Source organism: Taeniopygia guttata, chromosome 1A (genome assembly GCF_048771995.1).
Source record: "Taeniopygia guttata chromosome 1A, bTaeGut7.mat, whole genome shotgun sequence".
Taxonomy (NCBI): Eukaryota; Metazoa; Chordata; class Aves; order Passeriformes; family Estrildidae; genus Taeniopygia; species Taeniopygia guttata.
In genome coordinates, this window is record NC_133025.1 from 41,771,817 (window position 1) to 41,799,620 (window position 27,804).

General features: G+C 44.4%; 1 protein-coding gene across 1 annotated transcript; it reads right to left on the reverse strand.

Moving 5' to 3' along the window:
- Nucleotides 1–1,515: 1,515 nt before the first annotated feature.
- On the reverse strand, nt 1,516–6,003 carry DUSP6 (dual specificity phosphatase 6). Its single transcript, XM_002196462.6, has 3 exons — nt 5,441–6,003; nt 4,436–4,873; nt 1,516–3,029 (listed from the first exon to the last, which is right to left on the reverse strand). The coding sequence occupies exons 1-3, from the start codon at nt 5,841–5,843 to the stop codon at nt 2,722–2,724; spliced, it is 1,149 nt and encodes a 382-aa protein (XP_002196498.1). The 5' UTR covers nt 5,844–6,003; the 3' UTR covers nt 1,516–2,721.
- Between the last annotated feature and the right edge of the window lie 21,801 nt (nt 6,004–27,804).

Here is a 27,804-nt window from a genome sequence, read left to right on the forward strand (position 1 = left end):
CACCTAGTCACAGCTAACATTCACAGCTCCTTCAGCCGGAGGTATTTGCCCGGTGCAAACAGCTGAGGCATTTGGTGTCAGCCCTTTCCCTGTGCAAGGCCTGTTACAAGGGGGGAGGGAAGAGGAGCCTTACACTTGCCAAACGGGAGAGGTCTGATTGCACTCAACAGGTTCAGTTCACGCTGTGACCCTGCCCGGCTTCCTGCTATTCAGATGTGTTACTTCCCCTTTGTGGTAATGGCCTGTGGCAGCCGGCCAGAAAACACTATTAATTTCAGAAGTGGCCTGACAACAAACCCATAGCGAAACGAGAGGAAGTGGCGGGGAGGCCATCTGTTAACTTCAGCAGAACAGTAGGGACACAGCTATGTAGGTTCTACAAGGGAAGCAGATTAATAATCCACAAAGAGGAAACTGGCTAAAATTATCCACAGACCATATTAAAAAAAAAAAAAAAAAAAAAAACCACCAAAAAAACCAAACAAGGGAGTCACTTGAGCTGCAGCTGGACAGGAAATTGCTAGAGCTGCTTGCAAATCTCCACTTTGAACAGAACAGCACAGGGAATGCCAAGAGCGGAAACCGTTCAAAACTGGATTAGCACAAGCCAAGTTTAACTGCAACCCACTTCTACTTTCACAGTTTATGCACTCAATCTAGGCCACTGCATGAGACACTGACTCACTTTTTTCCCATGTTTTGTTTGCATTTCATTTCACACACTTGCAGTTTCTAAAATTACCTCAAATGTGCTTTGGCTGCCAGGAGTTCTGCAGTACCTCAGCCGACAGCCCCAGCCCCTCACTGTGGTACTGCACACAGATTTTGGCACCACCCTGCCTTGGGCCAGTTATCATCAGGAAGGATGTTAATGAATATAAGTTGCAGCAGGAAGTTTTGCAATTGCTATAATCCCCCTTTTTCCTTCTGCAGAGATTGAACTGCTTGAAGGGTCCAAAGAGGAAATGAGGTGACTAAGGGTATATATAGACTTTTTCTCCTTGCCTTCATTAAGTTGCAAGGTGGCTCAATGGCAGCAAAAAAATCATTTACAGGCAGACTATTGATGAATCTCTGTGAAATGAGATCCTGCCAGACAGCTAAGGAGAGCATGAACCCATCTCCTGGCATCTGTAAGTGACCAAAATTCCTAAACAAAGCCAGAAAACAGCAGCTCCTTACTTTTAATAATAAAAGAAAAAAATAATAATGAGGAAAAAAAATATGGCCCAGAGTCAGGTGCATCCCTAGTATAGCAAAGAGATGCTGGAATATTTTGTAATTAACCTAAAGGCTTTCAAAAGCATTCCCTTCACCAAAGCAAGATGAGAATCTAGCATATTCACTGTTTATTCATTTAGGCACCAGTGGACCAAAGGGGGAATCAAGGTTTTATTGTCTTAGGGGGATGTACAAAAGCTACTGAGAGCAATTATTGCCTTTAAACATAACCATATGGGTATGTGCAATTAACCACAACTACACAGAGGGGAAACGAGGAATAAACCAGTCAGCTTCTCCATAGCCAAAAATAGTTATTTATTTATTAATAATTTAAGGTTTTACATTCTTATAATAAATTCCATCTTAAAACTTTTACACTGTGTATTAGACTCTCCCTTATTGGCAACCATGTGCAGGTTCACTGTGCGTACACACAGGTACAAATGCTCGCACATACTTCCAGTTTTATACAAAAAAAGATGCAAAATATTGCATTTGAGGTGAAGCTCCCTGAAGAATTTGTACAGAGGTAATGCACTGTTTAGCACATCTGAAAGTTTTAAAAAGTGATCAAAAATCTTTCGCATCCAAAGACAAACCTCCTGCCAGATGATCTATTTACAAAAGATAAGGCAAAAAATTAATTTAATATAAATATATATATATGTATATATATATATATCATATGGAACCTACATCAAAAGAATGTGGAAAAAAAATCACAAGGAAAAGAAAGATATATGAAAGAAGAGACTCTACTTGCTCACAAAACCTGATCTGCAAACTTCTCACCATTGCCATTTCTCCCTCATGGAAAGCTTGCTTCAATAAAATTCAGCATGCTGCAAATATACTCTTTGCAATCAAAATAAACAAACAAACAAAGCAAAATTTATGAAAAGAACAAAAACACAGGTGTCCCTTGGATTGATTTCTTGAGTACATGTGAATTAAGAAAAAAAAAAGCAAATAAATTTAAGGTTAAATATTTACATTGATCAAGTAGAATACTACCAAGCTCCTAGCAAACAAGTACTCCAAATACACTAAGCTGAAATCTCTTTCTTTGGCTCCTCTAAATTAAAACAAACAAACAAACAAAAATAACCAGTCTTCACTGAAGACAAAGATGTGTGTCACAGATCTGAGAGCAGAGGGCAGAAGGACAGTTCCAGCCTCTAGAGAACACGTGCCCAGCCTGTCCAGCCTCACCCTACCACACGGGCAGTCCTCGGACCCGGCTACTGCCAAGCAGGGACGAACACGCTGCCCACCTGCTGCCCGGTCACCACGGTCCTGCCCAGAGAGCTCGCCACGTCCCCCTCCCTTTGCAATAGCCGATTCCACACTGTGTAACCTTTCGTTGCCTGCACTGGCAGCTGCTTTTTAACAGCAGAGGCCAGAAAAAGAGAAAGCTGCATTTCTTTATCACTGCCAAAGAGAAACCATTGAGGAGTGATCCCATGAAATGGACAGGAGAAGGGAGGCGGTGGGAGCTCACGTGGACTGCAAGGAATCCACCTGGAAGACGTTCTGGTTGGAAGGGGTGGTGAAGTACAGCTGCTGGTTCGGCACTCGATTGTCACAGGGGCTGCTCAGTCCCAGAGTCCGCTCAAAGTCCAGCAGCTGACCCATGAAGTTGAAGTTGGGTGAAATGTTGGACTTCTTCATCTTGACAATATCATAGGCATCATTCATGGACAAGTTCAGCTTCTGCATGAGGTAGGCCACCGTCACTGTGACCGAGCGGCTGATCCCTGCTAAACAATGCACCAGGACGCCGCAGTTCTTCCCCCGTGCTTCATCTGTACAAAGAGGCAGAGAAGGACACCTAAGACAGAGGGTTGGTAACTGATCTCTTAACACAAATGAGATTAGTATCAAGGAGGAAGAAAGTACAATTCTGATCCCAGTGGCCAGCAGCACAACTCAAGAGTTAACTTTAGCGGCTTAAAACCAGGACAAGAGAAGAATCCACTCCCCCTACTACCCAAGTCCAAGAGCTGAGAAAACTAAGAATGAGACAAAGGGAGCAGGACACGCTGCACGACACTGTTTTAAAAGTCAGTTTTTAAAGACAAGTTTTTGCCTGGAGATTTGCCTTTAAATTCTTACAGTCCCCATGCCCCAGCATGGAAATCCTGCAATATGTCACTGAAAGGCTTTATACAGACCAGCAGACTGCAAAGGTCTATTAAATTATTCTCCAACTGTTGTGCAGCTAACAATGGAGGTATTCAGGCATTTTAAAAGAATGAGGGAAGTCACAGGGGACAGCCCATTAGGAGGAACAGGATGTCAACATTGGTTGAAAATGGGTTCCTTTGTAATAGGAAATGCATTACAATGCCTGGAGATTAGTTTCTTTGTGGCTTCTAGCCCACATTTCTTCCTGCTAGGCTCAGATTACCTACATTCTCCACTATTACCGGTATCATTCAACCGGATTACAGCACAGCTTCCCAACAGATAATGCAATGCCCACCCCACCGCACCCCGATGGGGCAATTTGAGTCCTCCCCAAAACGAAGGAGAGTGCAGATTTTAACCAGAACTCCTTGGGCCCGAGGGTACAGATTTCCGTCTGACGGCCGGCTGACCGAGGCACCGAGCCGGAGATGTGTATCATTATTACCACGAGATTTAATTTAAACTCCGGCTATATATTTGCCAGGGACACCGTTTATTCATAACTTTAACTTTTAAATTATGAATAGCTTTGAAGTTAGATTCCCAGATAGCTCCTTTTTCTTATACTACTCTTCAGTAACTTCAAGGAAAAAAAACCCAAAAGCAAACAACCCCAAAACCAACATCAACAAAGAAAACAGTCAAATAAGCCATCAACCCCAGGCTCATTTGCCCCCCACCCGCCAGGAAATAGTTTAAGAAGATCCCCCAACATGCACGGGGCTCAGTCCCCAGCTCCAACACAAATGACTCAGGGAGGAATTCCACAGCCAGACAATTCAGGCATGCCTGTGCTACCCTGCAAAGGTCGCTTACAATTCTCCAGGACTTCTCAATGACCCCCCCAAACAGTCGCCAACAGCCCCTCAACTTAAGCCGGCTTTACAATCAGAGAACAGGGCATGCCCCAGAGACGGCCATAAATGCTGCTACCGCTTCTCGCCCGAAACTCACTAATTCTGCAAAATATAACGAATTCTGCCGCTTGTCATGTAGATGTTAGCAAATAATCGGGTCTTACCTATAAAGGAGATGGCCTCAGGAAAGAACTGAGACAGATTTTGGCTCCAGTGGTCAGAGATCGGGATCTGTTTGTACTTGAATTCACCGGCGTTTTCGAAGAGATTAGGCAGGTTAGGAGTAACATTCAAGATATATTTAATGCCGAACTCTTCTAAAACGTCCAAATTAGTGGAGTCCTTGGCACAGCCTAAGTAGAGGTAGGGTAAAATCTCCACCGGAAAGGAAGGCTGGTTGTTGGAAAGAGGGCTGCCATCGGAGTCGGTGGCACTATTGGGGTCTCTGTCAATGTCAGATTCAATGTCGGATGACGAATCGGAGCTGATTCGAAGGCCTCCCAAGCCCAGGACTGGCAAAGGAGGAGAGCTGCTGCTACACGAACTGTCTAGGTTAGTTTCACAGTGCAAGGCGAACTCGGCCTGGAACTTGCTAAAACCACCTGGAGAGAAAAGCAAAGAGGAGAAAATGCAACCTGATGTAAGACGGCATGTCGACTTACTTCCCTAGTACAGTCCTGTCTGCAAAGGAGCGTCTGTTTTGCACCCTCTCAAGCACCGGGAAAAAGAAGAAAAAAAAAAATGTCACACTCACAACGCAGATAGACTAACTTAAAGGAAGGGTTAAGAAAATCGTCCGCTGCGGTGGAGGGCTCAGCACATTCAAGATTTAAGCTCTGTACCGCTTTGCCCTGTGGAGACCGCTGGAGAGGTGTCTCGGCGGCAATTCATTCTGCCAGGATCATGCCGGAATCTCCGTTAGCCCTGTCCTCCCCACGCTGCCACAGCGATTTCAGACATCAAGGCTTCTTTAAACAATCCGAAGATATGGGGGGGGGGGGGGGGGGGGGGGGGGAAGGGGAGAGAGGTGGGGAGTAGGGGGAAAAGCCCCCTACCCAGGTGCTCTCCTGGCGCATCAATCCACTACCCGGGGAACGCTGCAGACCGCATCCCCCCTCCCTCTTACCCGGGCAGAGATCTCTCCCCCAACCCTAGACGGCCCTTCTCACCTTCCAGATAAAATGCCTTGCAGCCTTCATCTTTGAGGCGCTTCAGAAGCAGCCCCAGCACGGATTCGCCGCCAGTGTTCTCGTTCCAGTCGCGGCTGTGCTCGTCGTACAGCACTACGGTGTCGGTACCGCACCGGCGGGCGAAGCGCTCCCTGTCCTCCTCGCTGCTGGCGACGAGGGACCGCAGGGGCAGGTTGCCCTTCTGCAGCCGCCGCAGCATGATGCCGGGGATGGCCACATTGATGGCCGACTCGATGTGGGACGATTCGTACAACTCCTGAGGTCGACAGTCCATCAGCAGTAGCCGGTCGTTGCCCATCTCCAGCTGCTCGTTCAGCCACGCCACGGATTTACTAATCGCCATTTCCGACGCGAAAGGGACGGGTCTGAACGTATCTAGCATGAGGAAGGACGGGGGGAGCGGAGCGTGCTCTGGAAGCGCCCCTCTCTCACAGAGGCATGCGGCTGGCTCGGCGGGCGGGCTGCACCCCTCTAACTCCGCACAACTTATCTCCCTCCGCCCCAGGAAAATGAATCACGCAGTCCCCCCCGCGCCGCTTCCCCCGCGCCGGGCGGCAGTGGAATCACGGGGAGGGAGAAGCGGCTCCGGCCCCGGCGTGTATGTGAGTGTGAGCGCGTGTGTGTGTGTGCCTGCGTGCGCGCAGCCAGCCTGCCCTGTCTCCTCTTTTTTCTGTCAATGAATCCCTGAATGAACCTGCCTAATCGCCGCTGCAGCCCGAGCCCTTGGGCTTTTCCTCCGCCACGAGTGAATGAAATCAAATTAACGTGCCGCCGACCGGGGCTCCCCGGCTCAGCATGGAAGCGCGGCGGTGGTGGCGGCGCCCCTTGCCTCGCGTTCCCCTCCTTTGCTGCGCTGCCCCGCCGCCGCCCGCAGCGCCCCGCGGCCGCGGCCCCGCGCAGCCCGGCGCCCGGCGGCTCTCAATGGGCACAAGCGCGGCTCCGCTCAATGGATACATTCTCCGCCGCAGCCAATGGGGGCGCGCGGAAGGGGCTGTTGCCGCGGCGACGGGCCGGCTGGAACAGGTTGTGTTGATGAATCGTTAATGAGTTTGTCATTCACAAAAACGGAAAGGAATTTCCGCTCCGGATAAGCCGAGTGCAAACAAGCGGCAGCCGCGGCGCGGCGGGCGGGGGCAGCGGGGGCAGGTGAGGGGGCGCGGCCCGGCGCTCCCCCCTTCCCTCCGCCAGCACCAGCCGCGGGGTGGCCGTAGCAGCCGGCGGAACTAATGGCACTTTTTTTTTTCTTTTTTCTCTCTCCCTCCCTCCATATTTTTGCTCCCTAAATGATACCCCGCGGGGGCCGGCTGTGTTCCCCCCAGTTCCCCCGAGCTGATCGTGGCCCGGCTTTTCATTAGGGCGTTCCGGGAATCCCATTTTTAGGGAGGCGGGTAGGCTCTGTCCTCGGCTGATCTCTACGGGGGTGAAGAGTAAACCCCGAGCTAATCTCTTCCTACGCGACGCGGCTTTTTTCGCTGCACGCAGCGCAGCTGGGGAGCCGGCCCCGCCGCAGGGGCAGCCCGCAGGCGCTCCTGCTGCAGCCCGGGCGGCCACCCCACAAACGTGAGCAGGGAAAGTGGCCCGGCCGGCTCCTCCAGGTAGCCTGTGATTGAACGCGCTCGCCGGCCGCAGCTGAGCCCACGAACCCGCAGCCACTGCCGGGGCTCGGGGAGCGCCGGGGCCGCCGGCAGCACGGCGGGGTTCGGTGCGGCCCCTCGCACCTGGCAGCGCCCGCGCTGGCGGGCCCGGCTGCCGCTCCGGCTCCTCCTGCGGGTGGGGCACCGCCGCCGCCGTCCTGCGCTTCCCCCCGTCCCGCCGGGCGGAAGGGCGCCGCAGTCCCCGCCGCACCGGGAGGCGGAGGGGAGCGCTGGGCTGCGGTGCCCGTCGGAGCGGCGCCGGGGTAGCGGGGGCCGGGGGCAACCTGGGGCCGGTGCGCTGGGGGCGCCGCGGGGCCGGAGGCCTGGGCCGGGAGCGGTGGTTCCAAGGTGCGGGTTAGCAAATGGGTAAGAGGAAAGCGAGGAGCGACAATAAATCAGGAGAAGCCTGGCCTAAATGCTAATCCTACCACCAACATCTGCTTTGAAGTAAAATTGTTCAGGAGAGGCTAATCTCTCTTCCACTGCTACTGCCCTTCAGGGCTCACTGCTTTTAACCCCAGCTGAAGGAGGTTCTTTAGGTGGTGAGTGACTGGAGAGTGTGACCCTGGGAACAGATCGTTGCATGGGCAGTCCTGTGTCTTCCACAAAGAAAATACCCGTGATGTTAATTAAAGTTGGCACATCAGTCGCTGCGGTTTCAAGCAAGACTGACACCCAGATGGCATTAACAACGTCCTCCCCAGCAGGCATTTTGAGAGGATCCTTTCTTGCTACCTTTTTCAGGGGGTTGAAAGTGGGACTGAAGTGTTACACAAACCATGCCTCGCCCCTTAGTCATGAAATTTCCTTGACCTGATGTTCAACTCACTGGGCACACCACACACTCTGTCCCATGGCTCAGTGTGGGCAATTTGTCCAGCTCATGTTGCCCACTGTGGACCTGTCCTATCTCATTAAAGACTTTTTAGCCTGTTCTTACCGGGTGCTTAATTTGCTGTTCTGATATGTTCACAGTATACTGTTTAAATGTCCAGAATAGTGGCAGATCAAATTAGAAAGCAGAAGCCTTTGGTTTTATTTATTTAGGCATTTTTTTGGGTTGGGATACCTACCTAGTAGTATAAAAATATTATTACAATTAAGTAATGATAACATTTAAAGATATTTTTTACTATTAGTACTCTCAGTTTTGATGGAAATACTATGAATGTTCAATGGCAAGTGTATGAAGGCATTAACATGTTAGATGAAGCATACTCCAGTAGAGAGTTGTATTTCTGAAGTAGAGCTGGAGACAGACTTGTAATGGTGGTAGCTATAGCCTGCTCATTGCATGGCAGCAGCGTGGCATTTGGTGATCTGGGACCCAGGCAGGAGATTTTGCACTGCAGCAGAGTTAAACCAGTCAAATACAAATAGCACTCTCTGAATGTGTAGTAGTACCTCCCTCAGCACGCACAAGCTGAAGATCTCTAAAAGAGAATGAGAGCTATGTGCCACCTTGTTGTCTTTCTGTTTGCATGCATGCATGCACTCCTTTTTCCTCTTTCTGTCTGAACCACTCTGTCCTGTCAGTAACTGAGGGATGCTGGAGCAGATTCAGTTAACCATGCTACCATCTGATGCTTTGTCAGAGACTAGATGTGCAACCCAAGCTTCACCAGGAGGCCGTTTATCCTTCAACTTCCAGAAGTTTTTGTAGTACCTGAGCAGTAAGAAGAGCCTATTCCTGTCAGCCATGATCCCTTCATTCACCCAGCTTCTAGCAGCTAGTTCTTCAACTCTGAAATGTTTATTTTTTGATGGGGAGGGACATGTGTTTCTATATTTTTTTTGTTTTGTTTTGTTTGTTTTTTTGTTTTTTCCCTTTCTTGTCTGCAAATAAGACTTCTACAGTCCAGCTCAAAGTTTATTAGTAACAAATAGCCTATTCTGCTGGCCTTTGGACCATTTTGCTCATTCGTAGCATGTGTAGAGGGCCCAATAGATCTGCATGAGTGCTTATGACCTGAGTTTGTCTTGGCCAGATATGTAGGACAAGAGCATTGCATGGATGACAACTATTAAAATTTAGTTTTGTTTTGCCCAATTCCTTCATATGTCTCCCTGTAATAGAAGCCCTGGGCCTGAATTAGACGGCTATCTACATAGTGTAATGGGAGAGAGAAGTACCAAAAAGGCAGGTATCTATGACAGTTTGAAACCAGGCCAACTGGGTCACTCTAAGACACTTCACAGTCTGGAATACTCAGGCAGCGATGTAGAGGCATCCTCAAAAGGCTAAGTACTGATGAAGTTTCTTCTTGCATTAGGCATCAGGGATGAGAATTTCTTTATACAAGTGCTTTCTTCTTCTAAAGATTTGTTTTCATGCATCTCTTCTACTTAACTGAAGCAGAATTTGATGGGAGTCTGTCTTTCTGTGAGAAGATGGAGCACAAAATATATAGGAAAGGGTTTTCTGCTTCTTTGTTCACTCCTTTCCCATATTGCATCAATCAATATTTATGAGAGCAGGGACTCCAGCCTTCATTTTCCATGTCCCACTGATGATCTTAATCAAAATGGCAGAGACACCTTTTGTATCTGCAGTGTTTAACTTCAGGTAAGCAAAGAACACTCTGGGACTGCGTGTTGGAGAAGACCAAGGAGCATCAGGATTTTGGGTGAGATGCCAATTCAACTCGACTCTGTAAATGCAAGAGTTTGGAAAATGTAGTGAAGACAGGTTTCTCCACTGGCAGGTCATACTTAGGCAAGAATTTTGAGGATCGTAACTATCAGCTTTGACCGAACCAGCAAATGCCTGTAATTCAGCTAAAAAGTCATTCAACTTTAGATGCTGGAAGTTAGAGGTTCACATTTTAACCTACTTATTTCCTCTCGTTCATCACTTTCAGAAGTTGTTCAGAGAGGACAAACTGCACTCTGGAACTGCTCAGTTCCCTTTGCTGTCTCTAAAGAGTGCCTGGTAGAACCTGTAATTGTTTTAAGTGGAACCCAAAAGCTTGTACTTTTACATGCAGTCTGTGCTTCTCACCTTCAAGTTTATGTCTAAGTCCTTTATACAATTCCTTTTAGTTTCAGTAAAAGTGAAAAATCAATGTATGTCTATATTGGTTTCTATGAATGATCTATTTGAAAATAGAAATACACAGATCATCCTAGTCCAAACTGTCCATAAAGTAGAATACCAATTGGTGTAAGAGTGGTTAGTGCAAAGTGTCTCAATGGGAGAACAAAAGTGTCCTATAAAACATTTTATTTATATAAAGTACAAACAATTTATGGAAATGACATTTAACTGGTTATTCAATGTCCAATTATTCCCATCTAAAATAATTCCTGAAGTTGGAGAAATAAAACACTTGAATGACTCCATTTAGGAAATCCTTTTGACTCAAGTGCTTTCCTTGAAACAGCAAATAGCTGGATGACTTCAAGCACATATTTAATTGTGCCTTGTAATAAAGTAATGTAATTAGCAATTACTTAGGAATGATGCTTTAAAATACTTAACAGCTACCACAGACATGCATTTTTTTAGGAGGACTCCTTGTGGTATAAACAAGCTTCCCTTCTGAATGGAACTCGTGAGTTCCCCAAATTGTTCCTTAGGGTGTGCAAAGGTGAGTAGTTTTGTTTGGCAGTAGATCACTACTGGCTGTTGGATTCTCTTCTTTGAGGATAAAACTAAGCTTGTAGGAGGCCAGTGCAAGGCACACATTTAGCAAGACTCACAGTGTATTGGCCAAGCACAGAGTCAAGTCCTGTAATATTTTTTTTCTTCTTTTTTCCCTTCCCAACACATGCTGCCATTGCTAGTGACACTTTTGGTGGCACTGACCTCTGTGTCACTTCACAGTGATTTACAATCTTCTGGCAACAGAAACATAGCACAGGTGGGCAGCTGTCTGTTAAAAATAATAAACATGATGAGAACAGAAGGCTATGTGTCTGCCCACCTTTTTTTATAATTACATGTTAATTTGATAGCTTTCAGATTAAAAATGGACTGTATAATAGCAGCAAAAACCAGAAGACTAAATAATAAAAGCAGACTAAATTAGAAAAGTTGTACTGTGTGTGTGATTGCATGAAAATACAGATACACTATTGATTGCATTTGGTGGCAGTGATTAATAAATTTGCTTACTGGTTGGAATGTAGATTTATATGGTCCTGTTACCTTAGCTAAGGAATAGAGCAATTCCTATCTAAAACTCCTGATCTGTGGTGCAGAAATATCATGCTATTTGTATACAGACAACATTGTGCTTATATTATCTCTTTGCCAATACCAAAGAGTTCAGTAGTGTCAGAGAATGTTTTCATGTTGTGCAGGCTGGTGTTTCTCTCTGCTGTTGTCTGCTGTTCAGTGGCAGCCTGTATCACACTGTACTGGGCACGTACATCACACCAGATGAGGCTGCTGAGAAAATGCTATAAACTCTTTACAACGCTATCCATTTTGATTGAAGAGCTAAGGACTAGCATGCTAGGGACTAGCATGCTTACCTGGGGAGGCATTAGTGCTGTCACCAAAGTATGTTCCTTCAATAGCACTGTCCCATTTTTGTCCCGTTCACTCATCCTACAAGGAAGCAAACCTGATAGCATCAAGGAACTGTGGAAAGCAGCTCTTCCCAGTGCTAAAGATTTTTTTCCTCTGTGTTTGTGAAATCCCCTGCTACCAAATCTCTCTGTTCTGACCATGGGAATAAACCCTGCCCCTGGGATGACTGAAGGCTTGTTCTAGACCATGAAAAGAGTAAACAAGGGCTGCGTTTGCACAGTGCAGGGTAAATCAGCTGTGCAGAGAGCAGGGCAGGGACAGCAAATTATGTAAGAAAAAGATTTTCATCCTGGGACAGGCATATTCAGGAAAAGAAATGCTATGCAGCTATCTTATATTTTGTTTCCGAAGAGAGGCAATCAGTAGTTCAACCAAGGCATGAACAATTCAATTTCCACTGTCTGTTTTCTATATGGTCACTGAAATATGTCCTGGGGACCCACATGGAGCTGAGCACACAGTTTGGCTCCAGGATGTCACAGGGGGAGACACATGGACAATTATGCATCCTGACACCTGCAAACTTCCATTTAGCACTTCTGCTTTACTCTTCATAGATGAAAAGTCCCTCACAGGGACTTCTCCTGGGCCAGACAGGACCTGCACCAAACCAGATACATACGCTGACAGAGGTAAGAGTTTCCTTGTTCCTAAGCCTGGAGCTTTCCCTTGTGACCTACTGTTGTCAAAAAAGGCTGGTAAAAGCTTGTTGAGGGTGAAGTACCAAACTGATGGCTAGACCCAGGCACTAAAATGTCCTACTCTGTTCAGAAAAAAAAAAGAGCTCAAGTCACAGGCTGAATTTGAATCTCACGTGGCGCTGTCTTCCAGAAGGTGGAATGTGATATAAGTCACACAAACTTTTCTGGTTTAGTTTGCTATAATTTGCACTTCCATTCCCCCAAAACAAACAAACAATCAAACAAACCAGAATATGAAAATAAGTTGCCAAACTACAGTGGTCTAAGGGGTCAGTCACTACAACTCCTAAGTCCCACAGATCAGATAGGTTATTTCATTTGGAAGCTTGAGAGACTTTAGTTGGTAGGAGAGGGAAAACAGTGGAAAGAACTTTATGTAAACAGAACAAGTGGGGAAAGGGTAATGGCCTAAATGTGGAGCAGTATTACAAATGTTTGGAGCAATATTGGGTTGTTTACATTACTAGAAAAGTATATCTTTAGGGAAGAGTCCTTTTGAAAGGCATACATCTCAAGGTAAGCCATAAATGGGTGTGGTATCTCTTTGATTCGGTATTTAAGAGCTTTGCAGTATAAAATATACCTTGAAGGCCGGATATGTACAAGTGTAATCTCTGCAAATATTGGCAAGAGAGTGACTGTTGTCAAGTTTATTCTGGCTTTAATATGCTTAGGTATTTATGAGGACTTAATAGCAGAATTGTCACATCCAAACACCAGGTCATCACGGGGTATGACATGATCACAGTACTGATTATGGTCACAATTTTTGTCACTTATTTGGTACATTGGTGTCACCAACATACCACAAAGGTAAATTATATTAAAATACTGCTTTCTCTGAGTAATTTTGTAGCAGAACTGTAAAGTACAAACAATTTTCACAAAGTTTCCTATTCTGGCTAAACTGTGTGCCTAGATCTCTGTTCAGGGGTTTGCAAGACACTGTTGTAGAGACACCTACAGCCCTATGCTTTCCAGTGGTACACTGGAACCTCCCTGCTCTTTCTTTCTGGTAATCATTGTAAATATTGGTTGGTTATTTTCTTTTTGCTTCTAGTCCCAGTTTGCAGCAATCTGCTTCATTTCATGTGGCAGTCCCATCAGATCAGAGGAGTTAAGCATTTCTGGATCACAACAGAATTTGAATGGCTATAAGAAAAGTGAAGGAAGCAGCATTCAGTGGTTACCTGCTCCCTTTCCAGTCTGCACCAGATTAGTGCCTTAGCACAGGGTTATAATGACCTTCACGGAGGGGAGCACTTTCCTTCAGATAAGAAGGTTTATGCCTAGCTGTGACAACTAGATTCAGAAAGGTGAATGTTACACAGCAAGGAAGTTAAAACTAAGTGGGTTGTAGGTACAATTGCTTCTGTATCATGTTTCAACACGGAGAGTCCTGCAGACCACGGCCAGATGCATCTAATCCCAGCCTTGCCCTTGTATGGGGCTCAGGGAAGACTTTGGAGAGTAGACTCTGCCTACAGTGTGGCCATTTTTGGCTGCTTCCTCTGTGATTGGTGGAGAGGATCCTGAAGATATAGAGGGTTTTGGGGTTTTTTCCCTGAGTGAAGTGTAACTTTATTTAATCAGGGAAATCACATTAGAATTATGCTATGGATGATGTATCCTAGATGGTTAGGTCTTCAATACGTAGATGAACACTCAGTGAGTCAGCCCTGCAATTTTTGGTGGAGTAGGTCTATTCCGGTGTGTGGGTGTTTGCAGAACAATTACGTAAGTGTCAGGGTAACGAGGAACTTTTGACATTTCTGGCAGCTTAACTGAGTTCTTTTCAGTCAAAAATACACTAATTGTTGTTCTCTTGCATTAAACACACATCATTGCCTTAACTGGATTTGGGAGGCTTTTTTTTAAGCATCAGTTGTCAGGGGAAGAGCAGTTTTATTCTTGAGAAAAGAGGAGATTTTTCACTGTTACAGTGAGACAAACATTTATGAGAACAATTTAAATCATGTAAGAGGGTGCAAAAGTTGATATGCCATATGCCTAGAATTTACTATGGTAAAGCTAATTACTGCTACTGAATGCAAGGGCCCATCAGGATTTTCATGACACCCACCCTCAACACTTTGTCTTTTTTTTTTTTTTTTAATTTTTGGGGTTTATCTTGCCAGAATTTTTTTCCTATATAATTTTTTCCAATGGCAAATGATGATGCAACCTCCAAACAAACCCGTGAAATATGTTATATTCTATATTCAAGGTGAATAGGTTCAGTACCCCACTGAAGAATGGTGTATTGCACTGCAAAGACAACTGCTTTTCTACATGTTTTGCAGAGGGAAAGAAGAACTGGTTTGTCTGCCAAGATCAATACACCAAAGTTAGTCAGACCAGGTCAGTGTCCAAACGACACTTTCAGAAAAGATTTCTCTCTGGAGATTAAATATGAAATAAGCAAAAACAAGTAACTCTTTTCTTTCTTGTTTAATCCAAACTGTGCCTTTGATACCAAAAACTGTAGTCCAACTAGTGAATGGAATTTTAATTTTTTTTAATCTGGATAAATATGAAATATTTCAAATATCATAACCTTAATACACTGTCTCTTCTTCTACATGGAACAATTAATAAGCCAGATCATAGCTCTGAGTGGTGCTTAGCATCCTGCTGACATGCCTGAACATCTAACAAAACAGCATTTGTCAGCAGATTTTGGAGAGCCAACTAATGGCTGCAGGATGTTTTTAATCTAAAAAAGCATATTTCCTGAAGTCAGTCAGAGAGAGGGACTCTGTTACATGCTGTGTACAGCATATTCAGAGTGAGAACAGCCTACCAGCTGTGTTGGTGCTAGTCCACACTCAGTGTATTGGCTGCGTTAGCAAGTCCTTACTGAGTCTACCAGTGACAGTGTGTGGTGAGGAATCACCAAAGAACCTGGGTTCTTTGGGCTCAAATCAATACAGTTTTGGCCAGGAATTTTTCTAATTAGTGAGGACAACTTCGGCCTAGACAATCTGTTTTAATGATGGATACATTATGTGAGGGTAATAATTGGATACAGGGGAGCATGCGTGTTCAGAGGGTGTGTTGTTTATTACTGCTCTTTAAAATAGCAGAATCAAAGTTTGAATCTGAAGTTGCTGCAGTCCCATTTGCTTCCCCAAAACTTAGAAAATTCTAGAGGTCTGCAGCATTAACCGATTGCCTTATATTGCTTGCAGTCTGGCAGACTGAAGGGATTCATTGTTCTGATGTGTGCAGGAGGAATTGCTTAAATCCAATGAGCAAAAACAAAGGAAATCTCAGTGCCTCATATTTCTTCCCCAGGATTTATGCAAAGAGGAACCAAGTCTTCTGCATTGAGATTTCAAGATGAGAGTGCTCTTCACTTTCGCTTAGTGCCTTCAAGTGCCACCCCTGTTGATTCATGTAGTTACTCAGAGAAAACTGGAGGCAAATAAGCATAAGTTCTTGCATTCAAAGAGCTCTCTAAACTCAGTGATAAAATTAATCTCTTTTAGATTCAGAAAAAGACTAATTATTTAAAAACAATTGCTCCCATTCCTTGAAATACATCAACAACTTGTGATGCTTCTGCTGTTACACATGGAAAAGAACTCTTAGAAACAGATAGGGAGAGGTCACCTACCATATCATTCCGCTTCAGAGCAACTCAGAAATGTACCACAGGGATTTTCTTTGAACTATTTTGTTAACTGGACTTTTTTATTTACAGAAAACCTACAGAGGTAAATGTACAGATACTTCATTATCAGTTGGTAAAGCTAAGAGATACATTTTTATGGGAAAATACTGATTACTGCCTGTTAATCATCCCTCTCTATTGGGGACATACCACTTAATTCAATCACTTAGAAGCTATTTATCTCATCTTAGTAAGACCATCAGTGGTGTTACAAGCTAGGTTTAGCTGACATAGCAAGGCAAAAGCAGTGCCTGGAATAGGACCTATGGTGTGTGTTGATTGTCTTTTTGCTCTTAAAAGCAAAGCCTATATTGATTTTGCAACTGAGTCCCTGAAACAAATATATTGCCTATTACTTTAGAAGGTAAATGAGGCCAAAATGGCAGAGAAATTAACCAAGGACTTTTTATTCTCAGGGTTTGGAATTGATCAGTTGTTCTGATCCTCCATTAAGCTGGGTTCAGTAATTGCCTTTGAAAAGAAGGGGAAGATGAACTTCTGACCACAGAGACAGTACAGATGAGACAGGAAAAACAAGTCAGAAGGATCAGGTCCAGCTGATGGCAGGTTGAGGTCCAACCAGGCATTGCAAGTAAGGCAAAGATGACCTCAAAACCACCCCTATGCCAACAGCTGCCCTGTGGATTTGTTCAGCCCCATGTCCCTTGTCCTCCTGCCTCCCAAATTCCCACCTGACCTTCATACTCAGGTCTCCAAAAGCGTGAGACTGCTGCTATTCACAATGGATTGAAAAGTTTGCCTGTGAGCAATTCCCAGGCATCTGATGTGTGTCCTATGTGGCCTGTTGTGAGGCACAGTGATGGGAGGGCTACATGAGCAGGGAGCGGCATTTGCTGAGACTGCTCTTGCCTAAGGCCATCCCTTAGAGGAGGAACATGTTTAGGAGCAGTCAGGAGACTTTCTGCTCACTTAGGTGGTATTATGAATTGTGGCTGAGGACAAGGAGGAAGGAGCAAGGTCTAGACAACATGTAGCTGCCAAACCTGAGAGTGCAGCTCCCCATAAAAAGTGCTGGCTCTGCTCTCTCTGAGAACAGGTTGCTCATCAGGTCTGAGCTCTTCTTATCAGCTTGGAGAGAAAGTGCCTTAGCTGACATATTCTTAGATAGAGAGTGTTTTCTTTAGCTCTGTAATTTGCCCAGCCAGGCCATTTGTTGAAACTCAAGGTGTCTGCTTTTGTTTCTGCTGCTGGGTGAGAGGGCACCCCATGCTTCTCATGGGCATGGTCATTTGGAGGAAGTAAGAAATGCTTCTTGAGAAATGGCAGAGGGGACTTTTTTTTCTGACTCCTTTCCTCCCCTCAGGTCAAAATAAGGTTTTCTGAGAAGCAATTTATTGTTGTTGGTTTTGGGTTTTTTAGAAGACGCAGCACTTCTAGGAGCTTACAGTCACTGCATATTTGGAAGAGAGAAGATGGGTGTGTCAGATAGGTGTTCCAGAAGATGGATATACCGTTTCATTTATTTAAAATTAATTTCTAAGATTGGTATATCAAAGATTTCCTTCAAGGATTTCCTTAGCACAAGGTGCATGTTTTTCTGAAATTTCACATATGTTTCCAGGACTTTCATAAGAACATGTGGGCTATATTTGCCATGAAGTGGTCCTTGGACCAGGGTGAATTTTACCTTCCAAAAATCAACTTCAGCTGAAGCAACTCAAAGGCCACGTAAAAAAAAGAAATTTTGCCCCACTGTCTGTGACATTTGTGAATGATGGAAAACCATCCATATGGCTAAACAGACTATCTGCACTCCCCCACAAGTAGTCACATAGAGGATGAAAGTAATATTCAGCCCGATCATCTGGTTTGTAACAGGATATTTTTCTGAAGCTTTCAAGAATGTCATTATTATTGGGGGAGGAGGGGAATGGGCAGTAAGACTGAATCTGTAATAGATTATCAATGTTGGGAAGTGAATAAGTTGGAGGGAAGGAAACCTGCCTGAACCCCATAATTCACCAGCCCTGCTTTTGCCCAGATAGAGGGACTGTCATTCCATGATAATACAAGGGGAAGAAGAAGGAGGAAATTTTCCCACAGTGGTCAGTAAAGAGTTCAAGGAGAGAGACTAAGTGGGGTCTAAAAAATGGTAGGATCCTGAAAGGGAGGGATAACACATTTAGTGTGTCTGAAGAGAGGAGTGGTTAAGACAGGGAATAGGGACAGGTCCGTAAAACTGTTTCTGTAAGCACATCCTTGAAAGCTAATTCAGCTCCCTGCAGGGAAGCTGGCAGTGCCAGAGGCTGAATCTCAGCTCAGGGACTCTGGTCCAGTTAAGAAAATGACACAGTTCTGACTGATACTGGCACAGAGTATGACAGCCTCTGGTTGTGGCTCAGTGGTTGTGGCTGCCTAAAAACCACATCATGTAAACTCCATTTCTGAACTAAGGAGCATGAAAATTTCAAAGCTTTTTGCTTCCAGTGGAGACTTCCAGGGGTAGTATTAATAGCTTTGGTGAAATAGCTCCATTGATTTAAAGCACCTGTGCTTCTGAAAGTCAGGATTTTATCAATTTTTTATCACTTGCACAGGAAGCAGTGCTGGGCTTAATGCTATTTATCCAGCTGGACATATTGACTTTGACTTAGGAGATCAAAGCATTTTGGTTAGGGATTGTGTAACATCTTCCTATAAGAACTGTCAGGGGTAAATTTACCAAAGCCTGAAACCTTGATTGATGATCATTTTGCATGAGTGTTCAGCGTCAGGAAGCACACAATAAACCCTTTCTCTTAATGGAGGTACAGGCTATGGCCTCTTTAAACATACGTATTTTGAAATACATTTCATCACCTCCTTGAACATAACAGTACACAAAACCCTGGAGGTATACTTGAAGGTGAGCTGTCCCTCAGCTCCAAGGAAGTGACCCAAGATCTTTTAAGATGCAGCTTTGTATAGTGCAAACCTGGTGCCAGTAAGGAGAGTAAGTTATTTGTCTTGGCGTTTTTTCTTTATTTTCTTGCCCTTTGCCATTGTAGTAACAGCATTTTTCAATAGGTAAGAGGTTGGAAAGTGCTCCCTCAGGAGCTCAGAGGTTTCAGTCCTGTGCTCCCGTGAGTCCTCCTTGCAGCACTGGCAGATAGATCCAGCCCCTCCTTGAAGATACATGAAAGAGACTTGACTTCTTGTTCCAGCTCAAGGTGACACTTATCACCTTCTGTGAACCAACTTCCTCCAACCATTTCTATCTGAGTGGTACTAAACAGACTTGTTAAACACTTTGACATCTTATATCACCAGTTACTGAGGATTTGTTCACATAGTCTAACTTTTAAAGGCAGGACACTGTCCCCCTTCACTAGGGTAATGAGGAGAAACTGCAGAGAGGAGCTCAGCAGGGGATTCTAACTTAGGGGTGCTAGCTGCACCTAACAGAGAATACCTTCTTCTGCTGACTGTAAAGGGAAGCATGAACAGTAATCTCCCACCCCTGTTTCACATGAAGCCATGGAAAATATCTGTCCCAGCCTAAATGTACATCAAACAACAGTGGTCCACCTCAACACAAGAAGTGTTGTCAGTGTGGATGTACTCTTTGAATAGTTGTCCTTAATACAGTACTAGAGGGCGTATACAGAATTAAAATAGATGAAATATGACAGATGGTTGCTTGAGTTTTTCTCTCAACACAAAACTAATGCCCAATAAATAATGTAGCATTACACTGGCCCTATTGCTTCCTGTCAGTGGGTTTCAAAGCCATGCAGAGCTTTGATCATTCTGAAAATTATTGCTGTTACACAAGACAGTATTACCCCTTTTTTTCTCTAGGTGCTCACACTGCAGATTGCTCTCAAAAGCTAGGCCAGCCCTACTATGGCCCAGCACATCCTCTGCTGTGCCCTGCAGGTCTGCTCCAGGGCTGTCAGAGTGCTGGCTGGCACTTACCCATGATTCAGGCACCTGCAGGAACTTGCTCCTGAGCAGCAAAGCATTTTGAGTGATAATAAAGTTGCTGCTGCCACTGTTTTGTCTGATAGTCACAGCCTTTGTCCTGAGCCTATGCTCAGCTGACCTGTACTACTGCCGTGCTCAGGGGTCTCCTATCTTGTAGAAGGTGTTATAAATGAAAATTGATTCAGCCAAATTAAAAGTAAAAATAAAGTTGTGGGGTTTTTGGGGTTTTTTTTTGTTTTTTTTTGTTTGGTTTTTTTGGTTTTTTTTTTTGTTTTGCTTTGTTTTTTGTTTTTTTGTGATCAAATTCTATCTTAGCCAGCCACAAGGAAAGTACAGTGCCGAGCCCGGGATCGGCACTGGGTGTGCAACAGAGAAGACAGCCTCAGCAGAGGCTCCCTCTATGCCCACACACCATCCTCCTGGTACGAGCGGTTTTTATAGGGAAAAGTCCGCCCAAGGCCAGGATTTTGGCAATCAGTCTTTTCTTCCCACACATTGATGAAATTTCTTTTCTTGATGTAGGGGTGGTCCAGTGTTGATGAATCCCCTGATGTAGTTAAGGGAACCAGCACTGACGCAATGATCAGCACCTGGGCATCCCTGTATGGCTTCAAGATATGGCCTATCTCCAGAGGAGCCACATACATTCACTTGTAAATGAAATTTCAACACAGATCGAGTTTCATCTATGTGGGGGTGACTCCTAATACAGATGTGTGTTTTCTAAAATACTAAATATTACATATACCATATTAAAACTGGCGCAAATTACATTCACTACACATAACAAAGGAAATGTTCTCTGGGCTTTTCCTTTATTTTCCTTTTTTTTTTTAGCTACAAACAAACACTGAATATTTTGAGTGTGGATGGCTCAAGGACTCAGGATGATTAAAAGCAGGAGACCTACAGAGATATCCAGAAATTATTGTTTTTAACAAGACAGGAACTTTGTCTGAAAACAGGATGACCTGCTGCAAAAGACGCCGACAAATCCCTGTAGAGTTTTAGAAAAAACAAGCAGGCGCCTGAGTGTGCTTTTAAAAAAAAAAGAAAAATCCTGCCTAGTAATAAAAAGGGATGTGAGGGTAAACAGGAAAAGAGCACTCCACACTGGGAGGAGCGCAGAGGAGGAAAGGCTGGGAAGAGCACTGATCTGAAAACCTGATATGGAAACCAAAGGGAAATATTTCTTACTATTCCTCAGGACAAATTCCCTGTAAAAGCCTTGATGCAGCTTTGCGTGGCAGCTGCCCACTAGTTCCTGTGTGCCTTTGTTCTGGTACTACAGAGGGTGTGGTGGGGTAGCACATGCCCCACAGGTTTTGTTGGCTGGATTTCATGACTGTAAAGTGTTAGTTATGACTTGCTTGAAACACAGGCTGAAGAGACAGTTCTACTGCATAATTGTATTTCCTGAGAATGAAGTGACTGCAGTTCTGTACACCTGTGCAGTTATACTGCAGTACAACTCACTTTTCTAATTTTAGTGTGTATCTCATGACATATGTTGTTTTCTGCTAAGCCCTAGCTCCTCAAGTTTTGCAGTTTCGTGACAGTCCCACTTTTCATGAATCTGAATCCAGTCTTTCTAGCCTTCATGCCTAAGAAAGAAAAATCTCGAAATCAAAGGCAGCGTAGCATAAGGCATAAAACAAAACCCCTATTATTGCTATATTTTGGATGGTGACTTTTTAAATCAAGTACTATGTTGAGAAATTAGTATATTGATATTTGGGCTTGATCACATTACCATTTCTACTTTTTGGCAGAATTTTCACACTCAAGTACTCAGCAGGTTTTCTTCTGGAACCGGCATACTGTTAGTGGGACACCTATAGCCATAAAGGGGAGGGGATAGGTATGCAGCAGCAGGTATAGGCCCAGGTATACCAGAATCATCGGATGGGTTGAGTTGGAATCGACCTTAAATATAATCTAGTTCCAATATCCCTGTCATGGGCACAGACTAGAATAGGTTGCCCAGGGCACCATCCAGCTTGGCCAACTTGCAGGGATGGGACATGCACAATTTCTCTAGCTAACCTGTTCCAGTGCATTACCACCCATTGAGTAAAGAATTTCTTCCTCATATCTCATTTAAATCTCTCCTCTTTTAGCTTAAAGCTGTTTCCCCTGGTCCTCTATCTGTCCATATATTCACTCTCCCTCTTTTTTATAAGCCCCTGTAAGTACTGGATGGCCACAATGAATGCCAAAATTCTTTGCAAAAGTTTCTGCTCCTCCAAAGTCAAACACTTCCGTAGAGCTGAAATAACACCTTAGTGGCCAAAGGGGGATTCAGGGGGACATCATATGCACTGAGAATAAAAGATTCATCCTCTCAAATGTAGGCCCCAGTACCTACCAAAATGCAAGTGAGTGTTTTGGGCTGGTGCCCAAGTTTTGGCTTCACACTGTGGCTATTAGGATGGAAGTCACTCCTCTCTGAGCACCAGAGAGTTGACATGGTCAGCTCTGCCACAACAGCCGTGCTCCTACCATCGCTGAAAGAGCACAGCCTTTCTCTTTCATTGGGTCCTGTGGAAAATACAGCAGTGCAGACAAATGCTGTGACCTTACAGGCACTGATGGGAACCACAGAGAGGCTTTTGGATCACCTCCCTGGATGCAGCCCTAAATCCCCAGTGATGAATATCGGATCCTCTGGCGCTCCTTAGTCTCCCTGTGGGTGTTTACCAGCCCTGGCCTGGGAGTGCCTCCGTGTTCCTGTGTACAAGGCTGTTTTCCAGAGAGTGGCAGGGAGCAGGGAAGCAACACTTGTTTGTGAGCTTTTCTGATAATGGAAAATACATTAGTCTCCACCCTTTTCTGGGTATTGCTTGAAGGCAGAAAAAGAACAGCTTCTCTTTGCCCTGGAGGAGGACAGGTGCTGGAAATGCTCAGCACAGGGGCTGCCCTGAAGCTGGGCATCTCGGGCTGGGGGCCACTGCTGCCAGTCACAGGGGTGACAGCTACCACTGCACACTTCCTCATCCCTGTGGCTGATGCCACACACATCCTGCTCTGGAGTTGTTTGGTTTCAATTTGCACTTGGTTCACTGGCGGCACTTGGTTTTGCACTGGCTTTCTCAGGCAGCCCAGTACCTTGGGCAGGGGTTTTTATCCACTCACTTTTTTATTACATAATAATGGGGTTTTTTCCTTTACTTTAGTAAAAATGAAAGGTGGTTTGCTACTCTTAATGTATGTAGCTGCCCATAGATCAAACACTTATCTGTAACCTGCACCCCCCAGCACTGCACTGCTTGAGACTGAGTTACATAGTAGAAACTATGATCAGAGAAATTTCCAAGAAATGAAATTAAAGCCAAACAAATTTTTATCTCCTCAAAATGAATAGAAATACCAGCTGCTTAGTCCACTGATTACCTCATTATTTGATACTCATATGCATGCTCACAGGAGCACAACTATAGCAGCATACTTCAGTTTACCTCTCTAACTTCCAAATTCACAATGAATACAGAGTACAAAAACCTACTTGCACGGTGTAGATAAGCATGTCTGTGTAAGGATTTTGAGAATTTTATTTTTACAAGATATTCTTGTCCTCCTCAGACAAGCAAAGACATGATATCATTTGTATTGGCCTGAGAAAAAATAATTCTAAGTAGACATGCCAACATGGTGACAGCTTGATTCACAAATATCTGTAAAATTAGTGTGCAAGATACTGAACTACATCATTAGGTGGGAAAAATAAGTTAATTCCTTCTCCACAAGCAAGAGATACTTAAACTCTGCCCTAAAATGAATCCAAACTTAGTATGTTGTCCCAGGTTCCACATTCAAGTCACAAATTGCCAAAACAGCACAGCAGAAGCAGCATCACTGAAGATCTAACATAGCAAAAGATCTCTCATTTCTGTTAAAAAATAGCGAGTTCAGGGCAGCTACTTAGCTTTCTGTATTTTTTTTTCACAGCTCTGTCCTAAGTAAGATCTACTGACTTCTGTTTGTCACTTTTTATTTGAAAAGTGGATGCTACGAGCTTTTTTTTTCCTGGTGTTTGCATCTGAGGACATATTAACTCTTGCAAATGAGTGGTTTGTCTCAGCCTCTTGGAAGGGAGTCCTAGAAGACTAATGCCATTAGTGAAGGATAATTTTTAGGCTATTCATTCTTTAATGGGCTATAAAGTAATTGGCTATTTTCGTGTTGCCCAGCAGGGTTTCTGGCTTGGCCCAGTGTTGCTCCCTCCCATGCCTGTGCCCCACAAATGCTTGGAAGCACAGACTTTCTTCACTGACAAAAAAAAAAAAAAAAAAAAAAAAAAAAAAAAAAAAAAAGCCATTCAAACCAGCCATTTTTCTGTAAAGAAAGCTCACTGTTTTGGGTAGAGAAAACACAGCCTCACTGCAGGACCACCCTCTCCCCAGGGGGACAAAGCCATTGCAAGAGCCGGCCAGGCAGCAGGAAGGTTGTGCTGGTCACAGAGAGGAGCAGCCCAGCACAGGCTCCGTGGCAGGGGACAGTGGTGGCCCCTCAGACCTGAGCTGTCTGCGGGAAGGGACATTCTGGGGAGAAGACAGTGAGGAAGAGAGCAGTGGGGAGGCAGTCTGTGATTAAGGTGTGGAGAAAAAGGGGCTATTTGAGCCTATTGGACAAGGCTAGCAGGATAATTTGAGCCTATTGTCCCTGTTGGACAAGGCTGGCAGGGACCTCTGGAGACCATCCAGTCCAAATCCCCTGCTCAGAGCAGGGTCAGCCAGAGCAGGATGCCCAGAGCCAGATTCTGCGCCTTTAGCTCTCAGTCTGAAGCTGGAAGCCTTGAAGGGGAAGTTTGGCATAGCACAGTTTATGCCAGACTAGTGCTGAGAGGTTCTGAGCTATGTGGGATGGTGCTCTAAAAAGATTATCTCAACAAAGTTCTTTTTCTTTGTATTCTGATCAGTCACATTATTTTTTTCTTCTTGCTCCAGATATTGTTTTGCATCATCCTTGCCATATGGAAGAAAGGAATGGTGCTGTTCTGATCTGCTGCCATAAAAATATGAAAGGCTTCATAAAAATATGAAATATGTGGTCTTCATGGTAGATTAAAACTGGGAATTCCGACTTTGAGGGGATTTTCAACATGTTGAATTTTATTTTCCTTTTAATCTAGCAAGATATAGTAGTGTCAAGTTTTTCTAAAAATTAGAACTCTTGTCAGAAATGGATTTATATATGTTTTACTAGTCTTTATAAAAAGCTTGATTAATTCTTCAAATTAAGATGTTAACTGATCATTTCCTTTCATTATTTTAGATATTTCAATTTTAAAAAGTAAAATTTGATATTTTTGGCCATCTAGATGCTGAAAATATTCAGTGAGAAAGAATCTCAGAGACCGTATCACTGCTCTCTCTGAAGTCCTCCTGGACTTCTGGCAACAGAACATGGCAAGAATATGAGTGCACTGTTTGTCCCCCAGACAGCTCAGCAGCCTGGACACTGGGATGGAAACAGATTTGAGACCAGCTGTCATCATTATATCCCTGCAAGAATTAGACAAATTCATTATTCTTACAGGGACACATAGAATACAGGGGAGATTGGACTTTGCATCACTGCGTTGACATACTGTGGCCTGTCTTGTGGCAGCCAGCTCCCATATGGGGATGGATTCTTACCCTTCCCATCTTCATCTCTTAATCAGACAGAAGCAAAGATGCAAAGCAAAATACAGAATTATTTATGAGGGTATGTTATACCAGCAGTTAAAAACAAAGCAGCAGAAACTACAAATAGCATAGAATTTTGTCCCCATGTATTTTGGATAAGATTTTATGGCAGCACAGGAACAGTTTCTAAGGGATTTGACATAGAAAGTGTATCTTATGGCCTTTCCAGGTATGAAATTCAGAACATTTTCAAGGTTTGTTGGCAGTGCAAATGGCAAGTTACTGTGGACTAGATTAAATGATGCCACCACAAGTGGGAAGCGACAGATGAGGAGGCAATGACAGCTCTCAGGGTGCAGACAGAGGCACTCCACTGCAGCACAGGACAGTTGTATTTTGTTCAGTCCAAAATCACTGGTAAGTCATCCAGAGTCACTGCTGAGTGAAATAAACCTGAACTGATATTGAGTGTCTAGTCCTTTTCTCATAGTCTGCGCCTGTACATCATAGCTCCAGGTTAAATCATATGTGTTAGAAATGAACATAAATTAGGTACAGAGCTCAGAAGTGCAGATAACTGGGGAATCATATATTAATGACATAAAAATTGTAATTTTCCTCCCAAATGCAAGTGAACTATTTAAAGAGGAGAATTCTCCTTGGGTGAAAGATAATTTCTGAGAGTTTTTTCCATTGATTTTCAGCCCAGTCAAGAAAGCCAAGCTACCAGGAACAGGGCAATATCACCTGTGAGTGATGCAAAAGCAGCTGGAGAAGAAGACAATCTTCAGAAGACAAAAGGGATTAGTTGCTGTGGCATTTTGGCAGGGTATTGAGCTAGATCCTGAAGACAAGCAGGCCATGTTCAACTGGAGTTGAGAGCATTGAGGAAACTGGGGTGATTTCTCTTTCCCAAAAATGATCCTCTGGTAAAAGAGGACCAATAATTGTGAGGATAAAAGAAATATTAGGACAAGTGAAGAAAATTCTTAGTAAGGGACAGAAAATGCCAGGCCTTTTTGTGGTCCACTGACTCCCTTACCAAACAACTGTGTCCTGCAGCAGAAGGATAATCCTGGACAGAGAACAGCCAGCCACGGAAGGCATTTCAAGAGCAGGGTATATGAAGCCAGTACTTCATCTCCAGGCCTTGGTGGAGGAAAAGAAACAGAGACAGTGTCCTGATGGGTAGAAGCAGGTAGATGGGATGTTCTTTCATCATACTTTTTTATGGTATGGCACCTGGGCTGAGCACATTCATTTGTATTGCACTGCATGGTATGTGAGTGCTTAGCAGACATAGACAGGTATCTGAAATCAAGGTATTAATGGAGATTGGGAGCAGAATGACCTAAATGTGATCACAAATAAGCTTTAGTATTGCACTGCAGGACAGTAACTCCCACACTGAAGCAAAGGAGGAGTTTGAATATGTGGGCTGCTGGCTTCATGCACTGTGGCAAGGACCTAGACACTGATGTTTTATAAAATACCCTAAAGAGTACCTGTGAATAGCACTGGGGTTCAGCAAGGGCTGACTAGCTCGCCAACACATTGCATTTGAATTTAGGGAGTGAGGCACCTGAACCGGGCTTGGGCCAACCAGCAGCAGTTCAAACCTTGTCAATCATGCCAGGCTACACACCTGTGCAGACTTAGCTTCAGCAAAATACTGCACTGGGGCTACCACAGCCTGGGCAGCCTTTGCTGGTGGGACTTTCTGAAGAAAGTGGAAAAATACTGAGCTGGACAAGCAGGGCAAGGAAGGAGGAGACATTGAAGACTCTTCTGTAAAGAACCTAACTATGGCAAAGTGCCTGGAAACAGGCTTCCTGAGAGCAAACTGTTGCATGTGAAATGCTGTGCTATGATAGGGAGTCGATGATTATTGACTTTGCAGGTGAATGACCAAAGTGCCAGCATGAGAAAATTAGCTCTTGGCTTGCCATAGAGGTATTTGTTGAGCTTTCATATGTTGAGCAACAGGAACGTAAAACCTCTTTCAGTGTGCTGACAAGAGGCATCAGAGAAGTAGAAGTACTCATTTGAATTAAAAATCAACTTTTGCTATACTGGTGTTCCTGGCAGGTTACACCTGCTTCCCACCCCATGCCTTGCTGCCACTCTGTCTGGAGCAACGTGCTCTTAACAATAGCTGGTGGCTGGAAGGTACAGTGTGTGCTGCACGCTCATTTCCCCTTCCTCCCACCCTGATTGTTATTGCAGCAGTCGGGAGCA